The sequence below is a fragment of the Balaenoptera borealis genome, assembly GCF_965194805.1.
Source record: "Balaenoptera borealis genome assembly, chromosome: 5".
Taxonomy (NCBI): domain Eukaryota; kingdom Metazoa; phylum Chordata; class Mammalia; order Artiodactyla; family Balaenopteridae; genus Balaenoptera; species Balaenoptera borealis.
This window is the reverse complement of record NC_138862.1, coordinates 78,760,583-78,777,449: the sequence shown is the minus strand read 5'-3', so window position 1 is coordinate 78,777,449 and position 16,867 is coordinate 78,760,583. Positions and strand designations below refer to the sequence as shown.

General features: G+C 38.3%; 1 protein-coding gene across 1 annotated transcript in view; it reads left to right on the top strand.

Annotated features, from left to right (window-relative positions):
- TPRG1 (tumor protein p63 regulated 1) overlaps positions 1 to 16,867 on the top strand; it is a 376,146-nt gene that overhangs the window by 250,506 nt on the left and 108,773 nt on the right. Inside the window, exons 3-4 of the mRNA XM_082393410.1 lie at positions 2,074 to 2,303; positions 11,661 to 11,752. Coding sequence (XP_082249536.1) covers positions 2,074 to 2,303; positions 11,661 to 11,752 — 322 coding nt within the window. The remainder of the gene's footprint in view (positions 1 to 2,073; positions 2,304 to 11,660; positions 11,753 to 16,867) is intronic.

The window sequence follows — 16,867 nt, the reverse complement described above, 5'->3', positions numbered from 1 at the left end:
TGACACTAAGATGGCATTTCCAGTCCCACTGTCATGCTGTGTGTGAGACCATCCTACCTTGTAGCATTGGTGGTGTGCGTGCTGTAGCCATAATTATGTGGCCTCCGCTTGAGAATGGTCACTTGACTGAGGGCACTTTTTGCTAAGCTAACATGTACCTTCTATTTTGTTTTGCTTTGTGTTACTTCTTTACATTTACAAAATATACATAAATCTGTTGTGTTTCTATTTATTTTAAGTCAGATATAATCATTGTAAGCATCCAGAGACTTATGAAAACAGAAAATAAAAATCACCTGTAACCCTATCACCCAGAGATAATCATTTTTTTTAATTGAGGTAGAGTTGGTGTACAATATTATATGTTTCAGGTGTACAACATAGTGATTCATAATTTTTAAAGATTGTAATCCATTTATAGTTATTATAAAATATTGACCACATTCCCTGTGCTGAACAATATACCCTCATAACTTATTTATTTTATACATAGTAGCTGGTACCTCTTAATCCCCTACCCCTATCTTGCCCCTCCCTTTTTCCCTCTCCTCACTGGTAACCACTAGTTTGTCAGAGATAATCATTATTAATACTTTATTTTATTTCCTTTTAGATTGTTTCTAACCTCTGTCCTACCACACATGTATATACATATGCAAGTCCAGGTATTATTCCTTCCTTCCCTCCCTCCCTTTCTCCCTTCCTTCCTTCCTTCTTTCTTTCTGAATTATTGTAACAAATTTGAATAACATTATTCATAATATTTTATAACATTTTTCCCATTAACAATTTTTTTTTGGATGTCATTCCATGGTAAAAATATATCCTCACATTTGTAATGACTACATTGTATTCATTGTGCAGTATAACATGTCTTATTTAGCCAATTCTTTGCTGATGGATACTTAGTTTCACTATATTTTTTAGTATTAGATGCAGTGTTGTGTGAGTGTGTAATGTTGCTATTATACACGATGTTTTGCTACTAGACATAAAATTATGTACTTTTCTACTATTAGACACAGTGCTGTAATGCACAACCTTCTATATTTACGTCTTTGCATTTGTCTAAATTATTTCCTTAGGATACATTTTTATTTATTTATTTATTATTAACATTTTTTACTGAAGTATAGTTGATGTACAATATTATATAAGTTACAGGTGTACAATATAATGATTCACAATTTTTAAAGGTTATATTCCATTTACAGTTATAAATTATTGGCTATATTCCTCGTGTATCCTTGAAGATACATTTTTAGAATTGCCATCTTGCGGTTAAAAATATGCTCAGTTCTAAGTGCTTTCGTGCCCTATTACTACCCAAAAAGTACACAAGAAGGTGCGATATCATTGCTTTTAACTCTTAAATAAGCTTGCAGGCTAGTAGGTTTTCAAGCAAAAATGCTATGAAGACTTAAAGAGAAATTATCTGATAATGATTTTTTTTTTTTAGATTTATTTATTTTTGATTGATTGATTGATTGATTGCTATGTTGGGTCTTCGTTTCTGTGCTAGGGCTTTCTCTAGTTGCGGCAAGCGGGGGCCGCTCTTCATCGTGGTGCGCGGGTCCCTCACTATCGTGACCTCTCTTGTTGCGGAGCACAAGCTCCAGACGCGCAGGCTCAATAGTTGTGGCTCACGGGCCCAGTTGCTCCGCGGCATGTGGGATCTTCCCAGACGAGGACACAAACCCGTGTCCCCCGCATTAGCAGGCAGACTCTCAACCACTGCGCCACCAGGGAAGCCCTGATAATGATTTCATACTGCTGTTCCCTTGTTCAGCTTCCTGTCCCTGGGAATAAAGATGGGGAAAATGGAAACACTTGCAGCTTCCTTTTCTCTGTCCAGAGGGTCTCTGCTTCTTTCCCCTGGTAAATGTCCACAGAGGATTGTAGAGTCTGTGTTATTGAACTGCATCCCTCAGTGCCTCTGCTTAGTTAACGTGTGGTGGGTTTGTCAGTTTCAGGAGCATCATTTGCTCACCATACACTGTTTTGCCATAGCTAGGACACAGGCGACTTTTTTTTTTTTTTTTCTGAGAAGATTGTTTCTTCCTTTGTTTTAAGCTGAAGAAATGTCAACCATTGGGAGTTTTGAAGGATTCCAGCCTGTGTCTCTGAAGCAAGAGGGAGATGACCAAACCTCTGGGACTGATCAGCTGTCCACGGAGGAGGGTGGCCCAGGCACTGTCTCAGGGCCAAGGCAGACTTCAAGGTCTCCAAGCGTGACTGAATCAGCACTCTACCCCAGTCCCTATCACCAGCCTTATATCTCACGGAAGTACTTCGTTACATGGGTAAAATAATAAAATCATGAACTTAAATACTACATAAGACTTCTCCTTAAAAATATCCTAATATCCTTCCATATACCACGTTTTACCAACTGTTTTCATGTTCGTTATCTTGTGTAATAGTCACAATAGCTGTGAAGTAGTCATCCTTATCTCCATTTTATAGGTGAAGGATCTGAATTTCGGAAAAGTTAAGGGTCTATTTTTGACCATCAGATAGTATCAAGGAGAAGCAGGTCCTCCAGCCTCCATGGGTCTTTGGCTCCTCAGTCCTGTATTCATGCTAGACCTGACCTCAATAAATTAATGCTCTATGGATAGAGAACCAGACTGGCTAGAATATAAAGCTGGAAGCCCAGAGGGAGTATTTGTTGTAAGTCTGGAAAAGACATGGGTGATGGAGTGGAAAGGGTTGCTGAGCATGGGCTAAACCTCAAGGGTCTACATGGGCATGCTGGTATAACAATGCGGGGACAAACACTTTATTCCAAACCTGTAGCTGCAGTTGGAGCTGAGCTTCTTCCCTGTGCATCAAAGCAGTGAGCTTGTAGGCTACCATCAACTGGGGGCAACATTGTAGATTTTGCACTGTGGCAACAGAGAGATTCTTCAAGTGTACATGGAACATCTCTTTGTTGAAAAAAAATTTTTTTCACCTCAACTCCTAAATAAGTGGTGGCCAAGAGTTTGAGACTATTTATAATGCTTTAACTAACAAACCCTGATTTGTTAGCCTTTAAAATATATCTTTGGTTAAGATAAAGTTGTAGCTAAAGAGACTCAGTATGTGTGTGTGTGTGTGTGTGTGTGTGTGTGTGTGTGTGTGTGTTGAAGATATATACCTATATTACCTATATTCAGTGACTCTTAACCTATATTCAGTGACTCAAATGTGCAGAGTGCTTTGGCATGTTCTATACTAAGTGTGTGTTTGTGTGTTTTTGCATAGGTAAAGCAAATGGTTTATTTTCCAAAGTATGAGAACTTTATTGAATATGCAAAGTTAAGCTGTAAGATATAGCTGGGAAAGAAATCAAAGCATCCCTTAAAGTGTCCTTTTCTTTGATAGTGATGATGAGAGAAGAACAGGATTTGATGAGAGAAGAACAGTGATGAATGATATAGAATAAGGACTTTATCATTGGAAGCTGGTTCAATTAAGAGAGCTGCCTGAGAAGTCTATGCAAAGCTGTTGTCTTTGCATCTTATGATGGGTCTGAAGTTGCTATAGATCAACAAATTGGCTGTTGTGAAGTAGGAATAGGAAATAGGGAAAAACCTGAACCTGAATGGACAAACTGGAATTCCTTTTGACCGAGCGGCTCCCACCATGGAAAAATGGAACCTGTGTTTGTCTCCCACCAAGTTTGAACTTGAAGATGTGAGTCACTTTCAGGAGAAGCCAGTGCTCTTCTCCACCGAGCGAGCTGCACACTTACCCAGTTCAGGGAAGGAGGATCTGAGGGAGGAGGTCTGACTGTAACAAAAGGAGCTGTAGGTCCAGGGGCTTCCCCACCCCCTCCCATGCCATCAAGTAAACAGGAGGTTGGCAGCTGTGAACATGAGCTGCACTTGGGCCTGATTGTCCTGCCCTGATCTTCAATAAGGGATCATGACTGATGTTTCACTTCTGCCTTTCAAATCTGACACAAACGTCTCTTGTGGCCAGCACTAATTTAGAAGCAGACAGGAAAGGAAATTCTAGAAAATGTAGTTCTAGCTTAGCTAAATTGACACAGTCTAAAGCTACAACAGAGCTTTTGTTTGTTTATTTATGTATTTACATGATGCTTTTATTTGTGTGGCTCTACGTAGCTTATAAAATACAGTCCCCTGGAGAAACACTGTGAGGTAGGCAGGAAAGGGCTTATCACTCTTGTTTTAGTGGTAAACATATTGAAGTTTCAGAGGAGTGAAGTGACCTAAGTCACGTAATATTAGTGTAAGAGCTGTAGCTAGACTCTGTATCTTCTGTCTCTAAGTCCGGTGTTCTTTCTACCATAATGTACAATTGAACGTATGGCCCCCTAGTAAAGGTTTTCCGTGATTGACTACGATTCATGTGAAGAACATCGTCTCCAACAGGTGTATAGAAAATAACTTTTAAGTTCTCAAGAGCTTGGGAAAGGAAAACCTTCTTCTAATCTTATCAGTGAGTCTGAAGTAGACCTGAGGACTCTTTAGGAGGTATCTGTAAGGGCTACATTCCCAAGCAGTCAGCGTTAACTTTCCTTCAGACCAAGAGACAAAATATGAAGAGGTTTTTTTCTTTTTTAGCATGTGAGTATAATGAAAGTGCTTTAATGCATATGAGGATAATGAAAATACGATTGTTGGTTTGACTGAAACAATGATAAATATTATTTTGAATAAATAATGATCCAGTTTTACTACCGTGTAAACCACAAATCTGCTGATGTGGTGGTAGCTGAGGAAATGGGAGGAGACATATGTATGTATGTATGTATATGTGTGTGTATATATATATATATACATATATATAAATTTTCTCATCTTCAAAGTATGGATAAAATATCAGTTTTTTTTTTTTGAATCTATTATTTATTTTTGCTGTGTTGGGTCTTCGTTTCTGTGCGAGGGCTTTCTCTAGTTGTGGCAAGCGGGGGCCACTCTTCATTGTGGTAAGCGGGGGCCACTCTTCATTGCGGTGCGGGGGCCTCTCACTATCGCAGCCTTTCTTGTTGCGGAGCACAGGCTCCAGACGCGCAGGCTCAGTAGTTGTGGCTCACGGGCTTAGTTGCTCCGCGGCATGTGGGATCTTCCCAGACCAGGGCTCGAACCCATGTCCCCTGCATTGGCAGGCAGATTCTCAACCACTGCGCCACCAGGGAAGCCGAAAATATCAGTTTTATATGAGAGTTTAAATAAGCTAATTTTTAAAGAGTTCTTAGTACAGTGTAATACGCATCTATTAACATTTCATAAACAACATCTCTTGCTATTTTAAATGCTTTCTTTCTCTTTTTTGCTGACTTGGCATTCACATTTCTGTTATTGGTAATAAGGAATGATATTAAGATGCCCATGACCTCACCATGACCCCTAAGGTGAGACATAAATGTAGACGTATAGGATCTGTAGCAGGAAAGAGGTTCAAATGAAGGAAGCTAACTGATTTTCTCAAGGGATAATTAAATCAGACCAGGACTCTGAATGACTCAGATCTATGAAACATACATCATAATGTTTTGCTTCTTAGAGCTGAAATGAGATCTAAGGATGATCTGGTCCAGGGCTTCTCAGTACTTATCATGCAAACGGATCACCTGTAGAGCTTGTTAAAATACTGGTCTGATTCAGTGGGTCTGGGATGAGGCCTTAGATTCTGCGTTTATATAAACTCTCTGGCAATTGCTCATGCTTTCTGTCCACAGACCACACTTTGAACACCAAGTTGCTAGTCAATTCTCTCATTTTTAGAGGCAACTGAAGTCCAGAGAGGGGCAGTGGCTCACCCAAGGTCCTAACAGTTAGTGAGCACTGACTTGCCCAAGAGGTTAGTAAGTAGCAAAGCTAAGGTTAGAACAAATGTTCCCCAATTCCCATTCATAGTTCTGTGATCCCACGCAGTGATTTAAAATAAATCAGTTTATTACAGTGTAAGAATTTTAAGGATATATCTTGCAAATTCAGAAAAGCAGTAAGTGACTGAGTGGAGAAATTCCTTGGCCATGCATTTTATTTTATTACAGTGTTTTAAAATAATTTCACAGGAGGTGGTTTATTGAAAAAAATTGGAAAATGTGAACAAGCAAGATAAAAGTCATCATAATTCCATAGTTCAAAGTTAACCAAAATATATGAATGTGCTTTTATACATTTTGGTGAATAGCCTTACTTTTTTCTTACATGTACATTTTATTGTGCAAAAAAATAGAATTACACGCCAAATATTTATTATGTCAATAACTGTAGTTTCATAACATCATTTTTAACACTATAATATCCCGCTATGGAGATGTAGTACAATTTATTTAAGTTTTGCTGGATATTTAAGTTGTTTCTTGTTCATATCTGGAAAGGAAAGTTATTCCTTGGCTGGCTGAGGCAGGATGGCACTCAGTTACTCAGCTGCCAGGAGTGGACACCCAATGCTATAATAATAAGGAGGATCAGTATATGAGTTTCAAGCTGGATATGCAAAGATGTGACTGATATGAAAGTATAGATCAATTTAGGACAAACAAGGCATTTTAAGCATCATAATATTGTGCATTAGATCACGTCTCTGAATACCTGGTCATAAAACAAGCCAATCTGGTCCCTTAAACCTCTTATGTTCTTTTATGGGTCACTCTGGGTTGTTGCTTTCTTCCCTCAGGCTTCCAGCCAATTATTTATTTACTGCAAATTTGCCCTTCTGATACAGCTTAGCAACACTCTTTCTCAGAGCCAGGAGGGGCCTCAGATAATATCCAACCCCACCCCTGAGACACACAAAGAAGATGTGATTTGTCCAAAGGCAACCAGCAACTTAGGGGTCATAGCAGGCCAGGAACCCAAGACTTCTGGAACTTTCTACCACCCATCCACTGCCTCTGGCCTTGGGCAATGAATGAGGAGTCACAGTAATGAAGGTCTGAACCACTTGCTGTCAGTCTGCTTGGATAACCTTTTCCTTGTATTTTTGTTCATCTGCTATTATTGCTTAGACATATCTAAAAATGGCCTACTGTCTTCTCTCAACAAAAGTACCCCTCAAGGCTGATAACTTGAGGTATATTATGATAATCACTTTAGTTGTGGAGAGTGATATTCAAAAGCAACTTCTTATGAAAGGAACAATACTTGATCCACATGGGGAAAGATATATTTAAACTCCCTGTAGGATTCTATATTTGCAGATACCTTATCAGGAAGTTGAAAGCGATTAGAGATGGGGAATTATCTCTAAATTTATACTTGAGAATGTAAATTACATACAAACTAATGGGACTAAAACTCTTTGATCTTTTAATATTTAATTAATGGTTCCCCATGGCCTTTTTATAGCCTGTGTTCTATTGTGAGCAACAAGATTTTAATAAGCACGTTTGGGACTTCCCATTGTGTGGCAAGATGCTGTTACCTTCATGACACTAATTTGACTTTCATACTCTCTCCTTTTCCCTCTTCTCTTACTACACACTTCCCCATGTCTTGCTCTTGTACTGGGAACAACTAAATATATTGTATTGTTGTACTGTAATTGTCTGTGTGAGCTTCTTTGTGATTTAGAAATTATATATCTCACTGGGCAAAATGTTTCTTGACTCCCCTCCTTACACTGAAATCCTTTGAGGATGGTAGTAAAGTTGGTGTTTCTATCTGAGGGCAGACACTTAACAATCATGAAATAAGAAGCATTTCCTTCATTTTCAGGGAGAGATAAATTTGCCTGGGCTTTACAAATCACATCCAATTCACAGCTGGTTTTCTTACCTTATGAATATACCACAAAGCAAACTCTTTCTTGGTATGACGACACCCTCAAGGGAGAGCTGATTGTGTCTAAGTCCCTAGGAGCATTCCTTTCTATCTTGTCCCCTCCTCTCACTGTCTAGCTAAGGGGTCCAGTACGTGGGAAAATATTAGCAGCAGACATGAATATTGTTTGTGTGACTACTGGCCCTGGGCTATTCTAGCTCAAGGAAACACAAGGAGACAAATACATATGCCTTTGAACTTTCCTCAGTACGTTTGTTTTGATTGAAAATATTTAGTGCTAGACTATTAGAGAAAATATTGACCATTAAGCTATGTAGTGACTTATAAGTAAGGGTCCTCCTAATGATTTTTTCTTAAAATTTAGAATTAGAAATGTATGTGTACTCTCTTGCCAGGCTTTCTCTGGTCGAGTGATGAGTACATATCATTCCATTATACTTTCTTATTAGTCTTAGACTGCAAGGAGTCTCAGAGCTAATTGTTCCATTGCAGTAACCATTTGATCCCCCAATCCCAGTACAGTGATTTCCTTTCTATTTAATGTTAACAAGAAGAATGATAATAAAGTCTTCTATTCTTCAGTGTTACCAGATGTTTTCACCATTTCCTAACAGCTCTGTTACAGTTAATGATATCTTATCCATCTAACAAATGCTTACACTGATGCATGGAATGACAAGGTGACTTAACATGGGTCTCACAGCCAGCAGAAAGGCTGAGATTTAAAACCTTGTCCTGGACACAAGTCAAAGTGTTCACACACTTTATTTCATTTTTGACACTAAAAGGCTGAAGTTAATTTATCATAGTAACCAATAATAACAAATGGAGGAGAGTAAGATGCTCTATCAGGATACGATGCATAACTGTTCCATAGAGGCATAACTGATATTTCTACTGAAGGTAAGAATTCAGGCAGTGAGGACATGGACAGAACTCCAGAGACTTCCAAACTGTTCTATAAGGAATACACTTTATTTTTAATGTTTAACTTTTGAAAATGTGTACAGCCAAACAACACCCATCCACTGGCTCCATCCACCAAGTTCCTTCCCTACCCTTAGGGAACCGCTGTTAACATTGTCTATGTTTCCTTCTAGAGTGACTTTAGGCCTGTACAAACACAAATACTTATTCTTATCCATTCTCCTCCTTTTCACACAAAAAGGTGGCATATTTACCCTTTCTTCTGAACATTTTTTTCCTTTCACTTAATAACGTATTTTGAAATCAAAGGTTAGTACATGTTTCTTCATTTTTTACATATTTATCATATTTCATTGCATGGATATGTCCCATAATATACCTAACAAGTCTACTATTGATAGATATTTGCATGGTTTCCAAGTTTTTGCTATCCACAAACTAGGCTGCAAAGGACACTTTATACATATGTCATTTTGTACATATGCAAGAGTATCTATAGTATAACTTCACAGAAAAGGAATGTGTGGATCGAAGATTAGATCATTTTGATAGCTTTTGCCAATTGCCTTCCATAGGGAAGACAAGTAAGGTTTTGAAAAATTCTACATTCTTTTATTCATCTTTACATGTTTTTGGCAAAGTGTCTGGCATAAAAGCATCCAACAAAATGCTTATTTTAGGATTATTTCATTATTCTCCAATTCCACTTATAATTTTTTTCTTCTGAAAAGTATTAGTTTCACTACCAAGTTATATTAGCTTGAGGCAGAAATTATGTGAATACAGGAAAAGAGACAGGAAAAATAGCAATGATGAGTCATCAAAGAAAGCATCATTTTTTTAGAGAACTTTGACCAGTGGGCCTAGTAGAGTCAGGCTGTATCATGGGGAGCCGAAGATGACGGGTGATGGGAGAATTGTCACAGAATCAGGAAATTTCCCTGCAGGGTAGTCCAGTCCTACCAGCTGGATTACTGGAAACCAGTGATGTTGACACAATCTCCTGTGTCAGTGGGAGTGCAAGGCATATTTGACTAGTGTCCCAGAACTTACTGATTTTATGACACACAGGTTTCAGCAAGCACGGGGTACCATACTAGCTTTCTGACAATCCTTTAACCAGCAGCGGAGGATGACAAAAGAGTTGGAAATCATTCAGTCCCCTGGCTGACTGTCCAATCCAACAGGAAACTTGTTAAAATTGAAAATTAGAATCTCTCAGTGTAAAAGGCTATGATCATATTTTCTTGAAGATTTCCAGGAGGTTTTGATCATCAGCTTGGCTCAGAAATCTTTGGTTCAGTCTACTCAGTTGTCTTATAGATAAAGAAGTGGAAGCCAAGGAAAGTTAAATAATTATCTGTAGGTCACAGAATTTATTCATGACATATCTGGACTATGAACCCAGGTCACTCAATTCTCTGTAGTTGTCCTATCCATTTCCTGGATGACTTGTGCTGTGTGGAATGAGTGGAAGGGAGGGGGACAGCTAAGGATGTAAAGTTCTGTACCATTTACTACCATTTCATCTGAAGCAGCTCCATTCTTTTCCTGTATTTTACATGTGGACTCATATAAGATTTTTCTTAACTGATGGACTCTGTGGCCAACGTCTTTTAAAGCCTTTTATCAAAGTCTGAGAAAACAAGCAAACCAAAATCCTACAATCACCTCACCTCTGGGAGAAGATATTTGAATGGGTCCTAGCCAGGCTAGTATCCCCATTTCCTTTTGGGAGAGAAAGGTCTCAAGCTAGGAGGATTAGGAATGTTAATGTTTATGGAAGATTAGGTGTCTAGCATAAAGCCCTATTATACAGAGAATATATGAGAACTTGTAACATACTTGTCCCAGGGTTGGGCATGAGACCAGCACTGTGTTGTAGGCCTGGAAGTGAAATGTCTGGGTTTCCTGTCTTGTCTCTGTCACTTCTTAGCTGAGTGGACTTGACAAGTTATATACTTCCCTACACAGACCCCTGTTTTCACACTTATAAAATGGAATGGCTTATAATAGATAAGCCCTTGGCTGTAGTGGTTTTCAACTTTGGCTATACATTGGAGTTATCTGGGATGCTTTTAAAACTTCTGATGTACTGTTATGTGAATCCCGTCCACTGAGTATCTGATATAATTGGCCTGGTGCACAGCCCTGGCATTAGGATTTTCAAAATCTCTGCCGGTGATTCTGATGGGTAACCAAGGCTGAGAGTAACTGTCTAGAGAACAATGGTTCTTATAGTAGAGTCCCACACTAACAGCATCACCCAGGAACTTGTTAGAAATGCAAATTCTCAGGCCCACCCCAGAACTACTGAATCAGAAACTCTGCGGACAGTGCCCAGAAATCTGTTTTAAGACACATTTCAGGTAATTCTGATATGTGCTGAAGTTTAAGAATCACTGAGCTAGAGGGTCTATGAATTTATTATTAAGACAGGGCTAATCCGTTTTTAAGCTAGAGGCAGGCTCATAGTAGGAATTCCTTTTTGGATAAAGGTAAAAAAAAGAGAGGTAAGGAGACAAAAAATTCATTTCCCAGAGCCAGATAAAATTATAGTCAGAATATTGGAAGAAGCTTTCCTCCTTTGTGTTTTATGGCCATGTACTCTTTGAAGAGAGAAAGGTTAGATTTTAAAAATGTATGTATTGCTAAATGCATTGAATTTCCTGATACACATTTGTTTATTAGAAAAAATGGTGCTCTGAAAATGACTATCTTCATTTCTATGAGAAAATGTGAGTAAGATTATAAAAATCTCACAGGACTTGGATCACTTTTGTCCCACCCAAGGAGAGCAACTTAGTAATTACCAGAGTTTAAGACTAAGCTCTCCAGCAGGCAGTGCCTACAACAAACAGGCAACTCCAAGAATTATCTTTCCTGGTCAACTTTTTGGAGGAATTGCTGGGATATAGTAATTAATCATAAGCACGAAGAGGACTCAGTCTTCTCTAAACTAGGTATTCTCTTTTTCCTACTCAGCCAGGGCCCATTGAGACTGCCACAGAAGACTTGAAAGGCCACATTGCCAAGACTTCTGGAGAGAAAATTCAAGGCTTCTGGCTCTTGACAGAGTGAGTAATTATGACTAAGTGAAGGGCAGTGGAAATCTAGCCTTTTCCTTGACAACACCATAATAGAATAGGAGATGGCCCAGTGGAAGAATTTCTCCTGGTTACAGTGAGATAATTGATTGACATATCCAGCTGGAGAGTAAAGTTTCATGGTGCCCCATGGCTGGTGGTATGACCAGGTTTGACTTCTACCACTGTTTTCCAGGCTAGTTGCTTCACTCAACCATCACTGTGACTACCTTAGGTCAGGCCCTCATCAGGACTCTCAGGGAACATTGTATTAGCCTCCTAACTAATCTCTCTGGTTCCAATCTCTGTTTCTTGTAAGCACTCTCCCTCCAACCACATCAGGCTACTAACCATCCCACTCTGGGTACAGTGGAAAGGAAGGTTGGGAAAGAGGATGAATGAGATCAACATATACAGTGTGAATTTTATCATTAGGTAAATTGGGTACAATAACATGAGCAACAAAACTAGGGAAATCATGCAGGATAAAGACAGGCCACCTTGGAGGTAGGGAGGGATAGATTGGGAGTTTGGAATTGACATGTACACACTGCTATATTTAAAATTGATAACCAACAAGGACCTACTGTATAGCACAGGGAACTCTGCTCAATATTCTGTAATAACCTAAATGGGAACAGAATTTGAAAAAGAATAGATACATGTACATGTATAACTGAATTCCTTTGCTCTGCACCTGAAACTAACACAACATTGTTAATCAACTATACTCCAATATAAAATAAAAATTAAAAAAAACAAAACAAGCAAATAAAAAGCCCTCAAAAGAAAGGCCACCTGTCCAGAGTTAAGATAAAAAACAAATCTAACACTTAAGTGCTTGTCACTTTAATGACTGCTCCATTCACCCTTAAGACTTATCTTAGCTACAGGGGTTTTCATTGCCAAAGACACAATGAAGATGGTTAACTTTCTGTCCTACTCTGAAACTCTAGTGTCTGTGTGACCTTTTTTTCACCCACCAGGTGAATATTAGGAATGCCATGGTCCTTATAATAATAAGTAAAATATGCACATAATAAGGGTAAGAGGCATCTCTTTTCTTCTGCAGAATCCATGATATTAAATGGAGAATGCAATTAGAACTCCATTTGAGATACTTAATTGGTTCAGTAAGTTTTCTTGGTAATACAATCACCAAAGGTTCCAGCTGAAAAGCTCAGTCATTTCTACACCTGAGTGAAGAATCATTTTATCTTTCACTTCTGGGAGGGACATCTTCTTTGAATAAATTTTAGGAGGACAACACTGGAATGTTTAACCTTCCAGTCGAGCAGAACAAATCCCTCAATCAAAGGAATGCAGAACCAAATAACATGTGGATCCATCTTTCTGACCACCATATCATATTTTTGTTTCAAATGGGTTGCAAAAATTGAATTAAAATGAATTTTTGAAAACCAAGCTGATAAGTTCTGAGCATTTGTGTCTTCATCTATGAATTGTAGATAATGATATATACCTGACAAGTTGTTATGAAGACTAAACAAGGCAACGTTGTAAAATTCTTAGCAAAGTCCCTAGCACATAGTGGATTTTCAATGGACATCAGTGTCCTTCCTCTGTTCTCAAGTACTAACTATTGGTAAAAGGCAATAGTTTTTGACGTTGTTATTGGTAGCCTCTACCTTTATTTCTATCTTGTCCATGTCTATCTCTATCATCTCTGGGTTACCTTTAATGAAAAGTCTTTTAATTTATTCACTTTCACCAACTTACATTTTATTCTCTACTCTCCACCTCCCATCTGCAGAGTAAAATATGATTTGTGCAAATGAAAAGGCTGCCTTGATTAAGTGAGATGTCTATATAAATTCTGAAGGTCACATCAGAAGTAAACACTTACCTATTTTGTTTCTACAATGTACCTCACTTTTTTTCTACAATATATCTCATTTCATTTCTACAATGTATCTCATTTATAAGAAAGAACGCACAAACGTGGTCTTTCAAATCCAGTGGTGGCTATTTTTGAATTCTCAAATAATAGAATCAGTAATTTCTTTAATGGTGCATATTTTGTTTGGTTTTATTTGTATAGAAGTTTGACTTGTTTTTTTGTTTGTTTGAATGTTTCTGTTCAGTGATTACAATGGCCTGTAGATATCAATTTTCGAAAGATAAATCTGACTGTGTGATCTGCATTGAGGTTTAGCACTATAATTGTGTGCTTGATTTAACATCAACTAGGATGATTGCTAACACCAGCAGTTTTCAGGTAAATATGAACAGCTTTGCCCCAAAGACGCAAGTCTTGTACCTACCTCTGAACCTAATAGGAAGCTCAGAAAGTTGGTAAGAACTCTCTGGCAACTAGTTTTCTATTTCTCTTTTGTCTGTGGTACCCATTTATATTAAGGACAATAATGAGGCATGTATCCTGTGCATGTAGAATTTCAAGCAATCATACTTGCTTATTTGCTATCAGACTTTCTTCCTTTGCACATTGGAACCCATTTCTCCTTTTTAAATGGTAGTGATTTTGTGTTCTTTTTTGGTCATTCTTCTCTCTCCAAATTCTTTCACTTCTCCCACAACCCTCCATCAAAATCTGCTTTCAAGAAAAGATCTGAAAAAAAAAAAAAAAAAGAAAAGATCTGATTCCAGTCGTTTTTACCAGAGTAAGACATTGCCAGTTTCTTTTCTTTGCCTGTTACTCTTTGTAGCTGGTTCAGACTGCCTTCATGTAATGGAAGGAGGTGCCAGTTGTAAAGAAAATGTTCAGGCATCTGGACTAAATGAATGGGCTCCCATTCACTGTGACTGTTCAAGCAGAAGATAGGAAGCTGTTTGTCAAAGGAGGGGCATGCATAGGTTTTGAATGACCTTTCAGACTTAAGTCCTCTGTTTATTTGTAGTGCAGCAACAAACAGCAACAGCAAAACCAATCAAACAAAAAACAAAACCTCCAAAATAACAACAGCAAGACTGAACAAAACAAATGTGTAAACACACAGGCCCAGAAAGGTGAGAGCCTGGGCTGCTCTTGTCTCCTTTCCTCCTTTTTCTAATGGAATAAGACCCATCCATTCCTGCGAGTTACAGGAGCTGTAACATAGACCAATTTCCCCAGCTCACCAACACACAAGACTCTTTTCAAGCATAACACTTTTTTTGTATGTGACAGAAAAGATTGGGCTTCATGTACATCAACTTTCAGCTCCTTCTGGGTAGATGAGAAATCCCTGGCTACTCATCAGTGGTTTAAAGAATATCTGCTTTCAAACCAGTATTCCAGTTTCAGAATGATGAATAGTAAAAACCCTTTTAATGTAGTATATAGCACATGCAAAAGTATCTTCATGTCCATGAACTTGCTTTACCTTCCTTATGTCCTTGTTAGTTTTATGATTCCCATTTTATAGATGAGAGGTGGAGACTAGGGAAAATGAAGTGGCCAGATGAAGATCCCATAAGTGATAGAGCAAGAAAGATGGACCACCACACCCCTGCATTAGCTGGGTTATGATTCTTTCCCCAAGGATATACGGTATAGATGTGGGGTGACTAATAAGCCCAGCTCCATCTTTAGTCATGGTTGGTCAGACTCCTAGAAATAGTTTGATATAGGAGGGCAAGGTGGGAGCTGTTGAGAGGAAACTTGAAAAGGGCTTATGGGCTTTGTGTATCATGTTTAAGAACTTCAATTCTATCCCTTAGGTGATAGGGAGGCTCTGATGGGTGAGAACATGTGACTGTATTTATATTTTATGAAGATCACTAAAAGTCCACAATCCCTTATCCAAAACCCTTGAATCAGCTGAGAATTTTTCATATTTTGGAAATGTAAAACAATGCATATGTTGTTTATTTTATGCCCCAAGTGGAGGTCTGGGACAACCCCCCACAATCAAACATATTAATATCTTTGCAGGGAAACATGTGATATTAAAAATGGAATAAATGGTCATGCTGGTTCAGATCTGGTTTTACTGCAAAGTGAGTTTGCACCACGGCTGCAATTTTCAGAGCTTTGTTGAATTTGAAATTGTGGATCAGGGTTTGTGGCCCATACATGTTTGAAATGTGGAGGATCAATGAATGGGTGGGAGGCTAGGTGACATATTAGATACTTATGCAATATCCATGAGGGTCTGATCCAGTGGCATGCTGGAGCTGGTTCACACGTGCTCATAAGAGGTGAATGGTAGGATTTCAGGAATTTTGAGAGTCAGTTGTTAATTCTTAAATTTAAATTATATACTTTTACAAGTTATTATTATATGTAAAATTAAATTAAATTAGTTTCACCCCCAAATAAATTTTTTTTGAATTTTATTTTATTTATTATTATTATTTTTAACATCTTTATTGGAGTATAAGTGCTTTACAATGGTGTGTTAGTTTCTGCTGTATAACAAAGTGAATCAGCTATATGTATACATATATCCCCATATCCTCTCTCTCTTGTGTCTCCCTCCCACCCTCCCTATCCCACCCCTCTAGGTGGTCACATAGCACTGAGCTGATCTCCCTGTGTCATGCGGCTGCTTCCCACTAGCCATCTATTTTACATCTGGTAGCGTATATATGTCCATGCCTCTCTCACTTCATCCCAGCTTACCCTTCCTCCTCCCTGTGTCCTCAAGTCCATTCTCTACATCTGTATCTTTATTCCTGTCCTGTCCCTAGGTTCTTCAGAACCTTTTTTTTTCTTTTCTTTTTCTTTAAGATTCCATATATATGTGTTAGCATATGGTATTTGTTTTTCTCTTTATGACTTACTTCACTCTGTATGACAGACTCTAGGTCCATCCACCTCACTACAAAATAACTCAATTTCATTTCTTTTTATGGCTGAGTAATATTCCATTGTATATATGTGCCACATCTTCTTTATCTATTCATCTGTCGATGGACACTTAGGTTACTTCCATGTCCTGGATATTGTAAATAGAGCTGCAATGAACATTGTGGTAGATGACTCTTTTTGAATTATGGTTTTCTCAGGGTATATGCCCAGTAGTGGGATTGCTGGGTCGTATGGTAGTTCTATTTTCAGTTTTTTAAGGAACCTCCATACTATTCTCCATAGTGGCTGTATCAATTTACGTTCACACCAACAGTGCAAGAGGGTTCCCTTTT